A 20,695-nucleotide genomic window follows, 5' to 3' on the forward strand; every position below is an offset into this window, starting at 1 on the left:
ATTTTTCTCTACAATTAAATCAAGTAAACCATACAAAAATCAATTTTAAATTCAACCATAACAGAGCACAAACTGACAATGTAAAACAAATACAGCATAAACAATGATTGTATACCCAAACATGTTTAATTAATTGCACAATTACTGATTATTTTAAGTTAGCGCAACAATTTAGGGTTTAATAAAACAACAATGTTGTCTAAATTGCCCACAATAACAGTATTTAATTGCTAATTCACCACCATTGATGCTTTGTTGGTCCACTACAAGTACGAAAAGGAGCTCTTACCTGTCAATTGATGTCAGAAGATTCTTCAAGCTTCCACTTCAGCAAACAAGATGACGTTGCTTCCAGTTGGACCTCTTCCTTCAATCCAGTTCTTCCACGCACACAGAACCCTAGATCTGAAGATAAGTTAGAGAGAGAATCAAGTTGACCAAGTGAAAGAGAGAGAAAGAAATAATCGAAAATAAAAAAGGGGGAAAAAAAACTTCACCTTGGTCAATTATGGAGGTTGAGAAAAATTAATGGAAGAAGAGAGAGAATGAGAACAGAGTTACGGGGAGAGAGAAAGAGTTAGATGGAGGTAGTTAATTGGGTGGGCTCCACTAACGATTCTTTACCATAATCCGTTTAGTGGCAGTTATTTCGACAGTTAGTCAGTTTCAGTGGTAGTAACATAAAATAAAATTTTAAAGGGGTAGCAAATATGAAATACCCTGCTTTGGCTGGTAGTAAATATGAAAATCCCCATAAAAAAAGCTTGTAATTTGCATACTTTGGGCCTCTTGATTGTTGGTGGAGACCATCACACAATAATGGAAGTGCAACATAAAATCAAAATTACCTACTTGTATATGCTACATTGTCCTCTTACATGGCTTACAATTATTGGTACTCCGTAGTATTTAAGTAGTTAATATCATTCTTTATGTAAAAACCCTTCAAAAATTCACAACTTTACTTATAATTTCATTGGAGAAGACATTTTGTGTACTAATGTAATGTGCTTTAGCATGGTTATTAAAGGTTGTACTTGAATACTATAGTACATTACTACCTAATCAGCAAAGACAGTCGGTAGACTAAAACTAAATAGACCATTACATTATTATAATTCAATTCATATTTCCTACTGTTGTTATCAATTAGGAAACTGGAATGTTCTGAAATAAATTAACACACCCATGTACATATTTTGCAAATCTTAACTCACACAAAATTCCAATTTGATCACTGTCTAAACAGCTGAACAACACACAATTAAGCAAACAAGCTAGTGTTTGGGTCGAATAATGGCAGCTTTGATGATGAGCCCGGACTTCCAGTGACCGCCATGCTCAAAGATATCGAAACACACCTCTTCAGATTCATCAGCTTTTGCTTGAAAAGTGCCCAAATTCAGCTCAAACCATTCTCCTTTTGGTTTCATTAACAAGCTGACTTGCCTTACCTTAACTTCATTACCTGGTACATTTAATCTCAGCATAAGTGGAAGCTCCCACCCAGATGCTGATTTTGTCAGCTTAACAACGTATACAACCTCATAAGTTACTCCTGGTGAGAGCTCTGACATAGCCAATTTACCTCGCACATCTAACCAGCACACACTGATCAGCTTCGCGACTTCAATATTATCATCACTGTCGAATTGACAACAAAGTTACCAATGTAAATAGTTATGATGCAACCAATTAGAATTATTAATAGCTTCTCCAAATAATATAATACAGTAGTAATTTGAGCTCTTTAACATGAAAGTATGCAAATGAGATAATAGAGAACTTACTCAGTGTCTTTGAAGCTATTCCAAGACCAATACCAACTTTGACCCCAAGTTATAAACAGGAATCGTGCATATAACATAAAACCATAGCTTCCATCCTTGGTATCTACCCATTTTTTCTGCATATAGCATAACATAAAGGAAACCGTATGTTAGACGACACAGTAACATAAAGGGGCGAAGCCAGGAATAAAAATCTATGAGGGCCTAGAAACGATAAAGTTAACACAAAAAAAAAAAAAAAAAAAAAAAAACCAAAGCGGGGAAACAAATTTGAAACCTCCCTCACCTCACCATGTAAAGCTCCAACAAATCAAGTGGGCTATCAGCCTATCACTAAGAACATGATATGCAAGACAAATATTAGCTATTTATTAATTATTTTAGTGAGGTTAGACTATATATTACATATATCACCAGTTGGACCATAGTAAACATACTACAAAAAGAAGAATATTGAAAAAAAAAAATTACACTTCATCCGCTTATTTATACATACAAGTTGACTTTATTAATATACTCCTTAATAGTCGACTAGTATGTATTGAGAAATAGAGGAAGCATAACATTTTATGAATTTCATCCTTTTCCTTTTAGAGATTTCCTAACCTTTCTCTTGTGCTCGAGGAATAGTTCCTCTGTCTTCAATAATTTCTTCCCCATTAGTTTTGATGAAAGTTTTTGCTTTTGCCTTGTGAGATCATCCCCGTCTTTGAACCACATATATAAGAAGCTGCAGGGGTAGTCATACTAGTCATTGTAGCAAAGTCAGCTGATCAACGCGATTAAGCATTTCTTCCCCATTAGTTTAGATGTCTTTTCATAGATTTTCGAATTTCCGACCCAATTCTGAATCATCTTCTGGAATCGTATAATTGTCAAAAGTCTTCCGCTCCTAATCCCAACATGAACTACATACGTAGTATATTAGAAGCTGCAGAGGTAGTCATTGTAGAAAAGTAAGCAGATCAACGCGATTAAGCATTCTGTTTTGACCAATTACAGTAAGACGCGTTTACTAATAACCTCATATGGAAATTGTTCTGAAACTACACTTTGTTACTTCTAGCTTCTGTTAAATTACGAACTTTTTCACTATAAAATATGTAGTTGTTTAACATCCGAGTACCATCTCACAAACAAAATCAGATCATTTCATGCTTCCTCTGAATTTATACCTCCATAATTTCCAGTTTCCAAAACTTTCTTGTTCCATATTTAATTGATTCTCTATTAGAAAGAGAACATCAGTCCAATGTCTGACTTGGTCTCACCTCTAATAGAGCCTATAATCACAAAAATCATAGAGTTAGCATTTTCCTTCAGCAAGAACAAGTATGATAAACTCTATGGAGTTGAAGGCGAGATTGAAAAGCTAACGAGCAACTTAAGCTCCATTGCAGCGGTGCTTAAGGACGCAGAGCATTGCTGTTCAGATTCAAAATCCGAGCAGCTAGTTGATTGGCTGACGAAGCTTAGAGATGCAGCTCTGGATGCAGAGGATATACTGGAAACTTATGCTGCTGAGGTTGCTATGAGAGAAAAGCAGAGGTACCCTGCCCCACTTGCCTGGATTTCTTCTCGATCAGAAGCTGCAAATAAGATCAAGAAGATTGCGGCAAGGATCGGCACAATCTCCCAAGAAAAGAATAACTTCCATTTCAGGCCCAAGGACTATGGTGGAACAGAATGGACACATCAATCCACTAGGATTGGCCTGCGCGAAAGGGATTTTCTAAGGGACACATCAGACATAGTTGGCAGGGACGAGGAGAAAAATGAGGTTGTTAGATGGTTGCTCTTAGAAGAAGAATCTGACAACAATGGGCGTGTCCCTGTGTTTCCCATCATTGGGATGGGAGGCCTAGGAAAAACAACCCTCGCTCAGCTAGCCTATAATGATGGGAGGGTCTATAAAAAGCGAGATGAGTCGTGCCATTTCAAGGTTGCTATGTGGATTAATGTCTCAGTGGATTCAAGTGTGGATAGGATTCTTCGGGAGATGGTTGAAATCCTCACGGAGATGAGGCATGATATGGTTCCTCAGAGCTCAATCAAGTCTCATATCTTGGAAGTCTTGGATGGAAAACGTTTCTTGCTTGTTTTAGATGATGTGTGGGTTGAGAAATTAGACTGGGAACCACTTCATGATTTCCTCAAGCAATGTCCAAAAGGAAGTAAAGTCTTGGTTACCAGTAGAAATGGGAATGTCGCAAGGATTATGGGCGCAACTCATTTACATACCTTGGGACATTTGCCAGAGGAACGCTGCTGGGACCTGTTTGTAAAACGGGCCTTTCCACCAAATGGGGCATTTTCAACAGATTTGGAAGAGATAGGGAGAGAAATCATCCGCAGGTGCAATTTTCTCCCTCTAGCAGTGAAGGCAATGGCAGGCCTTTTGCGTGGGAATAATGATGTTAGTCAATGGCAGAGAATCCTGCGAAATGGCATCTGGGAATCAGAGCAATACAGCTTTGGAAATGGGGCTCCAAACATTCTGCCAGCTCTGAAATTGAGTTATGATCATCTCCCTTCTCAACTCAAGCAGTGTTTTGCATACTGTTACATATTCCCAAAAGGCCATATGTTTGATAAAAATGATCTGGTCAAACTGTGGATAGCTGAAGGTTACATCCAACTGAGAGGAGAAAACAAGCTGGAGGAAGCTGCAAGTGATTATTTCAACGAGTTGCTAGCGAGATCCTTCTTTCAGATCTTAGACATTGACAGTCAGGAACAGTTCAAGATGCACGATCTAATTCACGATTTAGCGAAATCTGTCTCAAGTTGCTGTCAGCATGTTGAAGAAAACAAGCCTTGCTCTATAGAACAGACACTGCGGCATGTATCACTTAACTGTAAAGATGTTCAGAAGCCTGCACAAGAGATTCTCAAAGCTAAGAAGTTGCGCACTTTACTGCTACCGATCAGTTACCCCAGAGATTTTGGTCATACCCTTGATAAGATGTTCCATGCATTGAAGTACATGCGGGTTTTAGATCTCAGTTCAAGCAGCATAGTTGATCTACCAAAATCAATAGGGGAACTGAAGTTGCTGCGGTATCTTGACTTATCAAGAACTGAGATCAGGTTACTACCCAACACCATTTGCAATCTCTCCAATCTGCAAATACTAAAGCTCCTAGGGTGTCTTTGGCTTCTGGAATTGCCAAAGGACCTTGGGAACCTTAGAAATCTCCGATATCTTGAGCTGGATGAGATGTTTTGGTATAAGTGCTCCACATTGCCCCCAGGTATAGGAGGCATAGCTAATTTGCATAATTTGCATACTTTCCATGTTCGTCGTGAGAATGGATATGGAATTGAGGAGTTAAAGAGCATGAACAGTCTAGAAGGTACACTACACATTTCTAAACTCGAAAATTCAACAGATGCAAAGGCTGCAGAGCTCAAACAAAAGGAAGGCATTACTAAGTTGATACTTGAATGGAGCAAGGAGGTTGCCAATTCACAAGATCAAACAGAGCAAGATACTGTCCTTGAAGATCTTGAACCTTATCAAAGTCTGCGAGAGCTCCACATACATCAGTACATAGGAAGCAGACTTTCAAGTTGGATGGGGAATGGAATGCTCGAGAACTTATACAAGCTCTCCTTAAATCATTGTGCAAGTTGTAGAATTCTCTCTCTTGGTCCATTGCCGCGCCTCGGGGAGCTTTTCATTAAAGGAATGCTAGAGTTGGCTGAATGGCCAGAGACACTATATCCTTCTCTCACGAGAGTAACGATTAGTAAGTGTCCACAGTTGCGGGAGCTTCCACGCATCTTCCCAAACCTCAGGGTCATGAAAATCAAGCACTGTGATGCTCTGAAGGCTCTACCAGTGATGCCAACTGTGGAGTTTTTGTTTCTCAGCAACAATGCCTTGCTAGAAGAATGGAGAGAGGTACCTGTCTTTATAAGGAATCATGGAGGTCAAGATGAATATATACAGCAAGTTTCATTCATGAAACTTCTCGAGTTGAGTATTGTCAATTGTCCAAGGCTGCAGGGCATGCCACAAATCTTTTTTCCTCAGAAACTGCAGATAAGTGGGTGCCCTTTACTAAGGACACTCCCACAGCTCAACCAACGTCTTCAGTGTCTGGAAATAGACAACTGCAATGGTTCAAGCTTAATAGAGGCAATAGAGAGTACAGGCTCCTTATACTCGCTGATAATTTCTAATATAGCCAACCTTGCCTCGTTACCAAAATTGCCACATCTTCCTCAACTGAAATCTTTGTACATCCACAACTGCCAGGATCTGGTTTGTCTGTCTTGTGAAGATAGTTCACTGCAAAACCTCACTTCCCTGGAGTTTCTGTCTGTTTCAGGATGTCAAAAGCTGGTGGTGTTTTCAGAAGAAGGGCTTCCAACATCACTTGAATGCTTGAGTATCGAAAACTGTTTCAAGCTGCAATCCTTTCCTACAAGAAACTATCTAGCAAGCCTCACATCCCTTAAAGATCTATACCTGGAGGACTGCCCCAAACTTGAAACATTGCCAGAAGACGGACTTCCCATCTCCCTCCAGCACTTACGCATTCGAGGATGCTCTCTACTCACACAACAATGCAACAAGGAAGTAGGTGACAAGAATTGGCAAATGATCAGCCATGTTGCAGATTTGGAACTTGATTCTATTATGAATCATGAACCAAAACCATCTATTGGTCCAAGTAAAGGTTGTCTAACTTGCTTTACAGGCAAATAGAGATTTTCTGCAAATAAAACAAGCCAAAGTGCCAATTAATTATAGAAACTCAAGGGAATGGTGAGCTCTAAAGAGACACATTGCATACTTTGTCTGCAGAACTATTCAGTCAATTTGTTTCATTTATGCTCATTTAGATATAAAATAAGAAGACATAAAATAAGTATTGTACTGCCATTACTGTTAATTGTAGATAAAATATACTCCCTTGTACTTTTCTTCTTTTTATTTAACAAATGCTCCAATAGCAGAAATCAATACAGCAAACTTCGTCTGCTTAGATCTTTGATACACTACTTCACAGCATGCCATAATTACAACTAGAAAGATTCCAACATGTGAAGAGAATGTCTGAGTAGCCAAAACTTACATTTTTAGAGGAAAAAGAGCAGATTTGTATAAAAACATATTAAAATTTATAAAGTTCCAACAATTTTCACTAAACTCATCACCATAGACGACTGTTCCCTCACTTTGGGTAGCCGCTCTGAGTAGCTCCACATTGATTGAACACAAATGTTATCTAGATATAAAATTTGGCTGCCAATTAAGTGTAATGTTTCATCAAATTTATCATAAACTTGAGACCTACGATGACATAGGACTACTAAATCTCAACAATTGGTCTACAAAACCCTTACTTCATCCATCATTCAGGGTTTAATATTTACACAGATAAATTGTCACCGGTCTTGAGCTTCATGCATTAGCCCAACCTTAATATCAAGTTCATTACGGTTTCTCCATTGGGATTTTTTTTGATATGAACTGTTAGAAAAAGAGAAATGAATTGGGATTTTACTTAATTTCCATTTGTTAGAGTTGAACTAATAGTTTACCGATGTAGTACAGCCAATTAGCCAATATAGTTCAACCCCATTTGGATCATCTCAGTGTAAAATCTTGCAATGGCAGGCAAACTTCTAATGCAAAAACCTTGTAATATTTTGAGAGGTTCAGATCTCCAAGCTCTTAACTTTTAACAAGTTTGACCTCAATAAGTTCAGAATGATAAACGGGTCTAGGTGTTAGAATCCAACTCCTTTTGATGTATTAGATTCCATTTAAGTGCTTTCCTAGAGTTTAGGTTATGTTTTCTTAGCTTGAGGTCTCATTATTGTGTTACTGTCAGATCAGTGTTCACTAGGGATTCTTCTTGTATGTCATTTAAAGCTCTTTAGAGGGCGAATGATTAATGAAATCTTAAAGCCTTCTACCAAGTGTTACCTTGCTTTTATGCTTGTTTGTTGTTAGACCTTTATAGATATTGTGTCTTACTTACATATTAGCTCCCCTCCAACCAAACTTGATGCGCTAAGGACTCGTGGTTCGGACCCGCTTGTGCCCGCTTTGAAGTATCGGCCGTCACAAGCCCCGACCACCCGCACTCCGTCGCCCAGATAGACGTGAGTGCTCCTGAGATTCTATTGTCCGCTTGTGTTGCTTTGTGCTCACAAGCCCCTCTTCCGCTCAAGGCTAGCGTTCTTGCCGCCAAAAGGCTAGAGCGCGCCGCACGTTTCGGGGTCCAAACTCCCGGACCGTGACAGTTGGTATCAGAGCCGAGGCTCAAACCTCGTCGCAAGCAACCCGTGTAGGCACCAAGGAGGGCTACACGAAGATGAAATTCGTAGAAGAAAGGCTCGCTTGGCTCGAGGAGAAGGCGGACAAATGGACCGAGCTCCAAGTCATTGTACACGAGCAAGCCGAGCAAATTGTGAAATTGATGGCAGACATAGATGCCCTCCGCGAACAATTGCAATTTGTTCAAGGAAAAGCCGACGAAGCACTTGAGAAATGTGCTACCTTAACGCACGCTGTGGGCAGAGACGCAGTGGGTCTTGGTGCGGCGAAGATAAAGCCGCCCAAACCTCGCGACTACAGTGGCGCTAGAGATGCGAAAGAAGTTGATAACTTCCTCTTCGACATGGAGCAGTACTTCCGAATATGTCAACTAAGTGACGATCAGAAGGTGGATACTGCCATCATGTACTTATCCGAAGATGCTAAGCTGTGGTGGCGCACCAAGCACGCAGACATCGAAGCAGGAAGGATCAAGATTGATACATGGGCGGAGTTCAAAGAGGAACTCAAAGAACAATTCTACCCCGTCAACACAGCGTTTGTTGCACGGATGAAGTTGCAAGAGTGCCGCCAGAAGGGTTCTCTTCGCAACTATGTTAAGGAATACTCGGCGATAATGTTGGACATCACAGACATGAATGAGAAAGATCGTGTGTTCAACTTTGTCAACGGGCTAAAGGAATGGGCGCAGTGAGAGATTTTGAGGCAGAATATTGATACCCTTGCTGCTGCTATGTGTGCTGCTGAGAGATTGATGGACTACTCAGTCGGGAAGGGTCGTCAATCCGAGAAGGATTCAAGTGGGACGTCAACACGCTCTAACAGTCCGTCTCCAAGCTCTCCAAAGGGTACAGAGAACGGCTCACGAGTATCGTCCAACACCATTAATACATATCATAGAAGAAGTGGAGGAGGTGATGCCCAGAGACAAACATCTACCCCCTCCCACAACTCAGGAAACTCGAGGGCCGGCGCATCCTCGGCAAACACAAGGGCAATAAACTGCATACTTTGTCGAGGTCCACACAAATGGTGGGATTGCGAGCATAAAGAAGAACTTGACAAGATCCAAAAGAGATTGCCATCCATGTCCGTTCAGGAGGCCACAAAAGAGACTAGCAGCGATGAGGAGCCCACATATAGGATGGGTTCCATACGACGCCTGAGTGCTATGAGAATGATAGCACCTCAAGAAGAACCAGAAGTCCGATATCTTTCGGCAATGCGAGTGATGGAGCCTGAGAAGAAGGCAACATCGAAGAAACAAGCTCGCACCAGAAACCCAGAGAAGCGGGAGATAAAGCCCGTGGAGTTGGCAACATCCCAGATACACACCCGCCAAAACCAGAATCAGTCACAAGGTTCGAAGCAAAGAGCGACGAGCCCAGAGACACCAAAGAAGAACCTCCCAAGAGGGAGGAAAAACAGTGGTTGAGCAAACAACGCAGGGCGCGTGCAAGGGATTACAAAGAAAATGGTCACCCAAGAGGCACCAGCCACAACTTGAAACTCTCCACCACAGTCTCAAGGAAACAGCTCCCCAACAGATGATGGTGGAAGCAGCTGTCCCCCTTAATTCAACAGATTCCACTCCCAGGAGGAAATTTAGAGATGAAGCTCTCAACAAGATGTTCGAGCCGAGCGACTCCAGAGACAAGCTCCTCGTCAACAAAGAAGATCCAGCTCAAGAGTCAGATAAGATTCCAGAAGATAGCCGCACCAACGGCGCATCCGAAACTTGAGATAGTTTAGGGTTTTCTAATTTTGATTGTAACTTTTGTAAGTCGACGAGGTCGTCGACAGCTTAAGTGGGGGAGGATGTTAGAATCCAACTCCTTTTGATGTATTAGATTCCATTTAAGTGCTTTCCTAGAGTTTAGGTTATGTTTTCTTAGCTTGAGGTCCCATTATTGTGTTACTGTCAGGTCAGTGTTCACTAGGGATTCTTCTTGTATGTCATTTAAAGCTCTTTAGAGGGCGAATGATTAATGAAATCTTAAAGCCTTCTACCAAGTGTTGCCTTGCTTTTATGCTTGTTTGTTGTTAGACCTTTATAGATATTGTGTCTTACTTGCATATTAGCTCCCCTCCAACCCAACTTGATGCGCTAAGGACTCGTGGTTCGGACCCGCTTGTGCCCGCTTTGAAGTATCGGCCGTCACAAGCCCCGACCACCCGCACTCCGTCGCCCAGATAGACGTGAGTGCTCTTGAGATTCTATTACCCGCTTGTGTTGCTTTGTGCTCACAAGCCCCTCTTCCACTCAAGGCTAGCGTTCTTGCCGCCAAAAGGCTAGAGCGCGCCGCACGTTTCGGGGTCCAAACTCCCGGACCGTGACACTAGGCCACACCCGTTACAACTGTCCACTTTATACGACCAAGGAGGTTCCACCTCAAAACCATATGGCAATGAGGGGAGTAGCCCCTTAGCCTTATAAAGTGGACACGACTTTCTCTTTTCTTCAATGTGGGATACACATCCCAATATTTCTCTTCACTTTTATATTCTTTCAATGTGGGATAACAATTTCACTCACATGTGGGTTTCTCATGGGCTCAACACTCCCCCTCACATGTGAGTTGTCCATAATACTGGCCCAGATCACAACACAAGCCAACTTGGCACTGATACCAATCCTTAATCTGCTTCTCCCTCAATTCAACTCCTTCGGTTCTTCTTTTCAACCAAATCTCATAGAACTCCAATTTCTTAACCCTAATTTCAACCCCCTTTTTGAAATTCTGAAGCGATGTTCGAATAAACTGATTTTCTCTCTCCTTTGACTCCACCTCCTTGACTCGCTCCTCGATCGATTTGTTCACCCTTACGAAAGATGCCTGCAATGTTCACCATTGTTCTGAAAGAGCAAGCATTGGAAATGGAAATCCTGAAACGTTTCGCCGAGTTTCAGCATTAACAACTTCGCAACTCGAAGATCGTTCGTTGTTTGATGTAATTTAACAGCTTCGCAACTCGAAGATAGTTTGTCGATGGAGTTGGAATCAAGCAATACAAAAAACCATTCTATTCTATATTTCTCTCTAATTTATCATGGTATCAAGAGCAGGTTAAATCTTGGGACCGCTCACAAAAATTTCCCCCCTGCCGGTGGGTTAGAAAGTTAAACCCACCGGTGGGATTCAAAATTTTGCTTCCGCTATGCAATATTAATACTCTTTAAATTTATTTTTTTTTTTTGGGTTGGTACACGTTAATCATATGTGTATGTGAATTTTTTTTTTTGGGAGAATTTTTTTTTTTTGTGGGAGTATGTGAGTGGACTTCCTCCACTATAACACATATTTGGAGATGAAGACATTAAATAGCGTTATGCTTGACGCAATATTTAAAAATAAAAAAAAAATCGGCTCTCTTGTTGTCGAGAGACGAGAGCGGGAGGTGGTCGTACGCGAAGAGGCGTGTAGTGTGAGGGAGAAGGAAGAGATGGAGGATATTGATGAGTTGTATAGTGTGTTGTTGGTTAAGGAGAAGGAGATTAATGAGACAAAGAGGGTGTTGGGGTCGAAACGGAAGGAAATCAAGGCGGGTTGGGAAGTGTTTAAGGAGAAAGATAAGGAGTTTAAGGAGCAATGTTTGTCGATGGAGTAGGAATCGAAGCGATTGAGGGAGGAAATTGAGGTGTTGGAGTTAAAAGAGGAGGAGGTTAAGGAGCGATTCTTGTCGACGGAGTCGGAATTGGAGAGATTGAGGGAACAAAGCAAGGCGTTAGAGTTGAAAGAGAAGGAGGTTAAGGAGCAACGCTAGTTGATGGAATTGGAATCGAAGCGATTGAAGGAGAAAAGCGAGGAATTGGAGTTAAAAGAGAAGGAGCAATGCTTGTCGATGGAGTTGGAATGGAAGAAATTGAAAGGAGATTAATGAGCGATGTTTGTCGATGGAGTTGGAATCAAGCAATACAAAAAGCCATTCTATTCTATATTTCTCTCTAATTTATCACCTCATTTTCACCTATAACTATTCAATCTTCATCTCATATTCTCATCTAAATTAGTTTCTAAGATTTGAATCTTCATCTCACCTATAATTTTCTGGGTAAAAAGATTTGAATCTTCATTCCACCAATAGATAGATAGAAATAGAACATACATCAGTAATGGAGCAATTAAACTTAAAGGATGAATCTTTGTCAAATTTTCTCTGTGGCATTTTCACAAACAGTTGGTATACATGTAAAAAGTTGGTACTTCTTTTACCTCCATTGGATATTAAATATTGTGAGATAATAGGTTGAAGCATCAAATTTCTAAGTAATAACAAAGATTAATAGATGGATAGAGAACAAACCTCAGAAATCTGGAGAGTGGCTAATGATGTAGCCTCCATAAAGGCTGATTGTGCGCCACCATCGGAGGAGGAAGTATGGAATTCTCTTACTCCTAAAGTCCTAAGCAAATGTAAATAGTGGGTCTCGAACTTGTGACCTTAACTGATTGTTTAACTTAATTGTTATATCGACTAGCTGAATGTACTAGCTGTCGGACCATTGTCTGTTTAGAAATTTGTTTGGTGAAATTAAATATTGGTTATTGGCGGTAAGAAGGTAAAATGATATTTAAGGAGATTAATTATAAACTACTCTGAATGGTTTGATTATTAATTTTGAATAGTGAACTATCATTATTAATTATAAAAAATGATTTATCTAGTTATTAATTATTTTATGAGTTATTAATAAGGAGTAATGTACAAGCCAAAAGCCAAAAAGAAAAAAAATGATTTTGGCTTAAGACCTGTTCTCATACGTTGAAATTCATTTCAGTTCAGTTAAGTTCAGTTCATCTCTTAATTTCCTTTTCTTATAAAATATTCAGTCTAGTTCAGTTCAGCTGAGTTTAGTCAATGAGAATATGCCCTTAAATATCGTTTCAAAATAAAAAATTAAAAAAAAAAATCATTTAACTATATTGTCCCATTAGCTTTTTCATTTTGGCTTAAAAGCTAGCTTTTCAACAATTAAAATATAAATAAACATGTTAATGACTGTTTAAAGTTTAAACCACATAAAAAATAAAAATAAAACCCAATAGTTAACCAAAAAACCTCTTAAAAGCCATTAATCGAAGATAACAAAATTAGAAATATGAAATTAAATCGCTAAACCCTTGTACACCCTGAGCATTCAAAGTTTCAAACTAACACTTTGTGATGTATGCAGATGGAGCTATGCTATGTTATGCTTGAAAAGTGAAGACTACTATGTATTCAACAGCTTATCTCCACAATTATGTGGTAATCAAAATCTGATTGTGATAGCACTGCACTTAACCAACTCAACTAACTTAAATAATATATTTGCACATAAGCATGCTAATACCACTTCCAATATATTCCATCAACTTTGGATTGCATAACAACTAAACATACAAATATACTCTATTATATAATCAAATTAAAGGCATAGATCTTATCTTATTCTAGCTTTAAAAATAATATACGAGTATATAAAAATCAATTTCTTTCACATCAATAAAATTTTCTTTTCAAATTTTTTCTTGAGGAATTGGATTCCAACAAACTTATTCCTATATTGACTTAACATAAATAAGAAATATATATGGGAATGATACCAATTGCATCACCCAAAGCATTTGAGCTAACTCTTAATTAATTATTGATTTGAAGTATGAAAATAAATACTCTCTCTTTATAAAGGTATTGTGGTTAGAAACTATTTGATAGAAACTAAATAAAAGTAGGGCTAGCTTGGGAATGAATTTATTGTTTTTCTAAGGAGAAGTAGTGACAGAAACTTAGAGATTAATTCAAATAGATTGATGGTCCATTCACATTAACTTAATTTCAATTTAGTTCAGTTCAGCTCCAATCAGTTCAATACAGTTCAGTTCAGCTCCAATCAGTTCTGTACAGTCCAGTTCAACTCCTAATTTTTGTCTCTCATAAAATATTTATTTCAGCTCAGTTTAGTTAGTTCAGTTCAGTTCAGCTCAATTTAATAAATATGAACAGGCTCTAATTCACTCAAATGAGAAATGAAACTTTTGCTAGGGACATACATATAGAAAGAAATAATGAAAATTTTCCCTAGATACAAAGGGAGTAAAACAAACGTATATTTTATGCCACCTTCGTTATCAAGAAATCTAATTAGACAGGAAGATGTGTTATATACCTATGTATATGTTAAAGACATTGTATATTTCATGAACATTATAATCTTAATTAAACCATGCATCTCTTGTATTGGAAAGGCGGCTGTAAAAGTGACGTTGACATTCGTTATTGGAGATGAACAGCATTCGACTTATTATTGGTCACGATGTATTAATTTAAGAGGGAATTCAAGTTTATCTCCTCGATAAACTTGAATCGTTTATCTGGGGGCCTATATGTCATTTTAAGGTGTCGGGTCAGAGGGCATTTTTGTAATTGCACGTTATAATTGATAAGGATCGTTATCCCAGACGTTAACATCCTTTGACTGCAGTCTACACCCCCTGGCTCTGGTTAACTAATTTAACTCGTCTTCCTCAATAACATCCATTTCCCAAACCCCTGTCTATGAGGTTATTTATTGACATCAGCGGTATCCATATCAATTCTATTGTGTTGGATAGATTGGAGGGTGATTGGGATGCTGATGAAGAAGAAGAATTTAAGACGCTTTTCCTCATGGTTGCTCTTCAAATGGTCCTATGTCCTACTCAGTCACCAAGACTAGCTGCTGATCTTGTCCCTGCATTGACGTGTGCTCGTGAATGTGCGAAATATGATTGGTGTGGTCTTTTATTGAACAAACTCATGGACAGTGTGCTGAATTTTGCTTGTCGTTTTTACGGTACTGGGTTTGCTAGTGGTTGTGGTGGATGCACCATGTTCTTAGTGGTACATACTTTCAAAAACCATGTATATTTATTAAAGATGTTGGATGTGGTGTATGGTGAGCAACATCCTCTGGCTGCTAGAGACACAAATGGACCAACACACCAAACGGAGGTTGGGTTTGCTATTGAGAATCCTCATGACTGCAAATTAAAGAAAAAGAGGAGGGGTGCTACAAGTAATAAGTCTCCCCATGACCGTAAAGCTGAAAAGGCACTCATATCACCTAAACTTGGTTCTTCCAACTGCCCTTTACCTGTTATGGATTGGTGAGTTTTGAGTTAGTATTCCATGTAGTTGTTCAAGTATGATTGATTTAGCTATCCTAATTTTGTGTTTTGTTGCAGTCTGTTTGTGAGGTTACTGTTTTTTCTGGTATGAATGAGAGATTTTGGATACCGATACAAATTCACCCGTCATGTAGAAATCTGTTTAGAGCACGTTGCACTGCACGATACAAATTCACCCGTCATGTATAAATTGTGTTATTTGACCTGTCCTGGTTTTGTAAATACTAAATATGGACTTCTTCATTGTTTCAGCTGATGAATATCCGGAATTTGTTGGGCGAACGATCATTGAGTTTTTTCGCGAAGTTGACAGGATGGAGCATTACGATTTTGAATAATAACCCTGTACGTGTGTCGGAGAATCCTTCTGATGCAAAAACTTCATTGAATTTGAAAAATTAATGATCACAACCCCCATGCTCTGTACTCCGTATATTCCAAAGGCATTTAGTTCTCTGCATATAACCCGTGCCATGTGAACTGAGACACGCGTTTCAGTTAAGAATATAGTGTCCGACATATTCATTTCAATGAGCTTGGAAATAATTGGCAGAAATGAATCACGTGCCATGTTCCTGCAGTTCCACACAACGTATCTTGAATCCTTTTCAGTGCTTGAATCAGTACGTACATAGAATGACATTTTGATATTCGCGACCACCATTCTGATTCATGTGTAACAACAAACAAAGAATAGCCACAGTGTGTTTGAAACAATTTCAAGTCGTGTGAGTAGTTGTTAATAGTTATACGGTTTTCCCCTATATCAAGGACACAACTTTCATGACAAGCTGGGAGTATTGAAGGAGGGTCTATCATTGACATGATTGATTTAGGGACGATGTGATGCACTTTTATCCCTCCCAACCCTCCTTCTTTCCTCAACATATGTCTCACGAATATCTTCAAAGGCAATGGAAGAAGTGCTAAATCTGGAATGTAGGAAGGACAAACCTTGTTTCCTTTTGTGATAACAACATCTTTATTGCAGTGCAGTCCTTCAGATATCCAACCTGCGACAGCTCGAGCTTCTACAATCTTCACAGCAACCTTGTCATCCCAACTCAAATACGGACTACGCAATAACCCCAACAACCCCTTGTGAACTGAAAAATTACCGACAACCGGGTTTGGTGGTCGGTAGCTTAACTGCAATTTTCGTGTTATCGTTATTGGTAATGGTCGTACGATGAATGTGGGTTTTAATTTTTTGTCGTATTGATCGTTGTTGTTGTAGCTAGTTTTCCTCTTCAATGGTTTGATTAGAGAGGACCTTATATGTAGATCGTATTCATCCATAACTGAATGCTCTTGGGAATAGGGTTAAAGATGGTGTGATATGTGTTCTTGCTGAATCAGGTCCACTTTATAGCAACCCTTTGTATCCTAAAATTCATCTTTGGCGGGAAATGAAACCCTTTTTTGGCGCCCATGCACATCCTTGAGCCTGGATCACCCAAGTCAGAAATAATTTAATATAACAAGATTTCTGTTTACATTTTCACAAAATCGTCTGTTTTGTTAATGCTAATGCAATGCCATATTTTGTTGAAGTTATATTCTGTTTGTAATGTTAGAAGTATTGATTTATAATGTTAATATTACTTAGTTAATGCTAATCTTACACTGAAATACAGTAACCATAATCGGTATGTTAATGGTTTTGCCCTGCTTGTCATTATATTCTGTTAAGAATGCTAGAATTTACACATATGTTTCGGTTAAAACATTATTTTATCGTTATCTTCTTTTAATATTGAATTTAAATATAACATTTGCCATATAGACTCATAAACAGGGAAGAATACTAAGTTTCCAAATTAAGTTAAAATGCAACTACAACTTCACTTCAAAGCCCACAATATTTCATTCAAAAGAGCGCTAACACAACTACTGGGGTGAATACGCTTACCCTAATATCTAGGAAGTGTCTATACTGCTAATGCATCATAATCCAACCAATGGGCCACTTAAAAACCAGCAACTACTGTCACCCATTACAAGTTGTTAACAAGGTACTAATGCATCTTAAATCCAATGGGGCACTCAAAAACCAACAACTAGTGTCACCCATTACAACTTGTTAACAAGCTAATAATGCATCTTAAATCCAATGGGGCATTCAAAAACCACAGCAACTAATGTCACCCATTACACATCCAATCATTAATACATAAATACAGAAGCAAAAGGTGGCCGTTTCCCAGTACCACAGTTTTCAATTCCCACGCACCTTCATCATTAACACTTGCATAGATCTTTGCTTCACACTCACACTTTTTAGACTTCCTTTTGCCTTGTTTCAATTGTTGGTCTGCCAAAATCCCACCAACAGCCCCCGCAGAACCACACACCCCCATTGCTTTTGCTCTCTTCTTAGCCTCTCTCACAGCCCTCATGTCCGGCCTACCCCAACACTCACACCTCCAAGTAGTCCCCCTTCTCTCCCTTTCAATGCAGTCTTTCTTATTTGAAAATGATCCTTGCACCCTACTAACCCCAAAACCCATTTGTTCAGCATATTCCTTGTAATAGGCTTCAACATCCTTCCAAGTCTTAAATACCATCCCGACCGCAGGAGGCTCAATAACACTCAAAACACGGTATGAACAATCTCTGTAGTGCGTAATGGGGTCCTATGATTAGAACTTCCAACACCATCCACAACAACATTCCTAACTCTGTCGGGAGTTTTCAGTATTTCAGCATGCATTAATTGATTATGAGCACTTAATTGATTAGAAGTTAGAACCAATGACGACTTCCAATTCTTCAACTCCACTTCCCCTGTCCAAATCTTCCATCCCCCTGCCTCAATCACTACGAGCTAATTATAAAACTACAGCACAACATCACCTATAAACTAAGAATAGCATAATATAGAGAATAACCACACCTAAAAACTAAGGATAACATAACATAATAACCAATCAATCACAATTCAAAGACCATTTCCATCATTAATTTTTTGACTGAAAAACCATATAATCATTTTATAATTCAGAGAGAAGAAATATTAAGGAGAAGAAAATGAAGATAACTACATTCACAACATTCAATCATACTTCAAACAAAACGTAGAGAACTAGATTCACCGTACTCAATTGCATCTGCAATTCCCTAAAGTACAGACAATTACTCATTTCACGGTGATTGATGATAAACTCAAAGAATAATACATAAAAACGAAATCCAAAGCAAGAAATACAAACTAATCGACATACCTTGCTAAAAATTGAATCCTTAATGGAGATTTTACAACATGTGCGACAACCAGGATCGCTAAAGCTTCAACAGAACGACGAACATCGGTAAAGGAACTGAGAACTGAGAATTCAGTTTTAGGCTAAGGGATTGAAGAGAAAAAAAATAATACCAAACTAACTCACTCCTTCTAACCATGGTCAAAGAAGAACAAACGTCGTTGCATAACGTCTCTAAACACAGCTCTCTGACATAATCTTCCACTTCCCCCCATGTGCGCATACTGTTGATGTATTTTATACAATATTGAGGTTTACTTTTGCTATTATTTACAACATTGCCACTCGATTAACAAAAATTCTTTATCGTGGAGATTAATGGGGCCTCCTCTTAATTTAATATAATCATATTTCTTTGACATAATAATATGCCTTTAATATTCTTATTTGAAATTGAGATATATCTTTGCGGAAAGAAAATGCATAGTGAAGTTTCATTTATCATCTTATTAGAATCCCATATGCATAGCATAACATCGATTTTATGCGATTTTCATAAGATTAATTAGTTTGCGGTATATATGAATATCATAACACTACAAAAATAAATGCTTTTTAGCAATTAAGTTTGGCAATTTTTAAAAATTGCTAAATAGCAACGAATATAATTTTTTTTCATTGCCTAATTAAAAGCGACATTTTATGCTTTAGTTTTTTAATAATTAATGGCTACATATTATTTTTGATTTGTTGCTATTTAAAATAAATTGTCTTACTAGTTGTTACTAGATTGCATCATATTTTTCTCTTGTTGTCATGTAGTAACAAACTATGACAACAATTTTTTTATTTGTATTGATTTAGAAACAAACAAAGGCAATGAATTTTTGAATTGTTGACATTAGAAACAAGTCGTCTAAACTTTGGTTGCTAGATGATAACGTATTTTTTTATTTGTTGTCATTGGAAACAAATTGTGCTATATTTTGTTGTATGTAGTTCAGTTTTTGCTATTATGTATAAAATTATTTGAAGACACTCTTCTTATTATTTGTTGCTATAATGACGAATTTCAATTTCGTCTCTAATTTAGAGACGGATTTTTGATTTTGTCCCTAATTTAGAGACAAATTTTTCAATTTCGTCTCTAATATTTCGTTCACTTATTATGAATTATATGTATAGAAGTAAGCAAATAGTACTTTGTATAGTTGGTAAGAGATTCATCATGTGACTTTGAGGTCACAAGTTCGATTCCTACCAACCAATATTTATGATTTGTTGCTATTTTTATGAGCCAACTTTAATAATTTGTTGTTATTTTTAGGAACCAACATTAATAACTTGTTGTTATTTTAGGAACTAATATTAATAATTTGTTGCTAATTTTAGCAACAACCAATGGTAATCTGTTGCCAAAGTTGGCAACGAATGCACCAAAAATAGCAACCATCATGGAAACCGTATTAAAATGGATGCAATATTGCAACAAAATTGCTTTGCAACTGGTAGCCAAAATCCCATGGCAACAAGCCTTTTAGCAACAACAAAATTTTGTTTCCAACCCGTTGCTAAATAGAGTTGGCAACGAATTTTTTATGAATAGCAACAAATTTTAGTTGATGCTATATTGACTTAATTTTGTAGTGTAATACTTGTATGTGTGTTATGCATTGAGAGGAATCGCATAATATATTCTGAATAGGGCCTGTTCACTTTAACTTAATTTCAGTTCAATTCAGCTCCAATCAGTTCAGTTAAGTTCAACTCCTAATTTCCTTCTCTCATAAAAAATTTATTTCAGCTTTATTCAGTTCAGTTCAGCTTCAATCAGTTCATTTCAATTCAATTTAGCTCAGTTCTGTAAATGTGAACAGGATATTAAAAACAAATATTTGTAACATACATGAGTATTTAATTAACTAGAATAATTTTATTTAACATGGAGAAAATTATAGATTTATTTGGACAACGATTGAGTTATAAGCCTTGAAATTCAAGAGGACCCAACGATAATGTTGTCAACATACCACTGTACTGAGTTATTTGCACAGTTAGATGGTACGGTGCACATAATTGTACTGATTACAAAACATAATAAAACCGAAAAAAGAAAAACAAAAAATGAAGCCGAATTACATTCGCGTAGTGGTGTTACATCATATTATTGTTCATTTGTTCCTGCATTTGTTATGCTACCAGCACGGTTTTTGCTATTTCAGGAAAGAATGCATTTCTAAATCATCATGGTTC

At 38.0% G+C, this 20,695-nt stretch overlaps 2 protein-coding genes and 1 long non-coding RNA gene across 7 annotated transcripts; 1 reads left to right on the plus strand and 2 right to left on the minus strand.

The window, feature by feature from the left end:
• Nucleotides 1-1,082: 1,082 nt before the first annotated feature.
• LOC110724777 (lectin-like) lies at nt 1,083-12,670 on the minus strand. 5 transcript variants are annotated; one of them, XM_021904239.1, is made up of 4 exons: nt 12,394-12,642; nt 2,397-2,721; nt 1,791-1,906; nt 1,083-1,644 (listed from the first exon to the last, which is right to left on the minus strand). In XM_021904239.1, the coding sequence occupies exons 2-4, from the start codon at nt 2,508-2,510 to the stop codon at nt 1,278-1,280; spliced, it is 597 nt and encodes a 198-aa protein (XP_021759931.1). In that variant the 5' UTR covers nt 2,511-2,721; nt 12,394-12,642; the 3' UTR covers nt 1,083-1,277. The 5 variants fall into 5 exon arrangements, with proteins under 5 accessions (XP_021759931.1, XP_021759930.1, XP_021759929.1 ...); XM_021904238.1 differs by lacking the exon at nt 12,394-12,642 and adding an exon at nt 3,168-5,361 and having other exon boundaries at nt 2,397-3,073; XM_021904237.1 differs by lacking the exon at nt 12,394-12,642 and adding an exon at nt 2,966-5,361.
• A 1,436-nt stretch (nt 12,671-14,106) lies between these two features.
• On the plus strand, nt 14,107-16,594 carry LOC110724778. Its single transcript, XM_021904242.1, has 2 exons — nt 14,107-15,218; nt 15,297-16,594. Exons 1-2 carry the CDS (start codon nt 14,629-14,631, stop codon nt 15,328-15,330), a joined length of 624 nt encoding a protein of 207 aa, XP_021759934.1. The 5' UTR covers nt 14,107-14,628; the 3' UTR covers nt 15,331-16,594.
• Nucleotides 16,595-17,036: 442 nt separating this feature from the next.
• On the minus strand, nt 17,037-18,709 carry LOC110724779. Its single transcript, XR_002512056.1, has 2 exons — nt 18,464-18,709; nt 17,037-18,059 (listed from the first exon to the last, which is right to left on the minus strand). It is a non-coding gene; the product is annotated as an uncharacterized LOC110724779 (long non-coding RNA).
• Between the last annotated feature and the right edge of the window lie 1,986 nt (nt 18,710-20,695).

The sequence above is a fragment of the Chenopodium quinoa genome, unplaced genomic scaffold (genome assembly GCF_001683475.1).
Source record: "Chenopodium quinoa cultivar QQ74 unplaced genomic scaffold, ASM168347v1, whole genome shotgun sequence".
Lineage (NCBI taxonomy): Eukaryota > Viridiplantae > Streptophyta > Magnoliopsida > Caryophyllales > Amaranthaceae > Chenopodium > Chenopodium quinoa.

What these genes read in the sequence shown, in the direction of transcription:
- LOC110724778 (XM_021904242.1), top strand. Translation starts at nt 14,629, where the DNA reads ATGAGGTTATTTATTGACATCAGCGGTATCCATATCAATTCTATTGTG. An exon ending in CCTTTACCTGTTATGGATTG is followed by an intron (nt 15,219 to 15,296) that starts GTGAGTTTTGAG and finishes GTTTTGTTGCAG; the next exon opens with TCTGTTTGTGAGGTTACTGT.
- LOC110724777 (XM_021904239.1), bottom strand. Translation starts at nt 2,510, where the DNA reads ATGTGGTTCAAAGACGGGGATGATCTCACAAGGCAAAAGCAAAAACTT. An exon ending in TCCTCGAGCACAAGAGAAAG is followed by an intron (nt 1,907 to 2,396) that starts GTTAGGAAATCT and finishes TGCTATATGCAG; the next exon opens with AAAAAATGGGTAGATACCAA. An exon ending in AATAGCTTCAAAGACACTGA is followed by an intron (nt 1,645 to 1,790) that starts GTAAGTTCTCTA and finishes TCAATTCGACAG; the next exon opens with TGATGATAATATTGAAGTCG.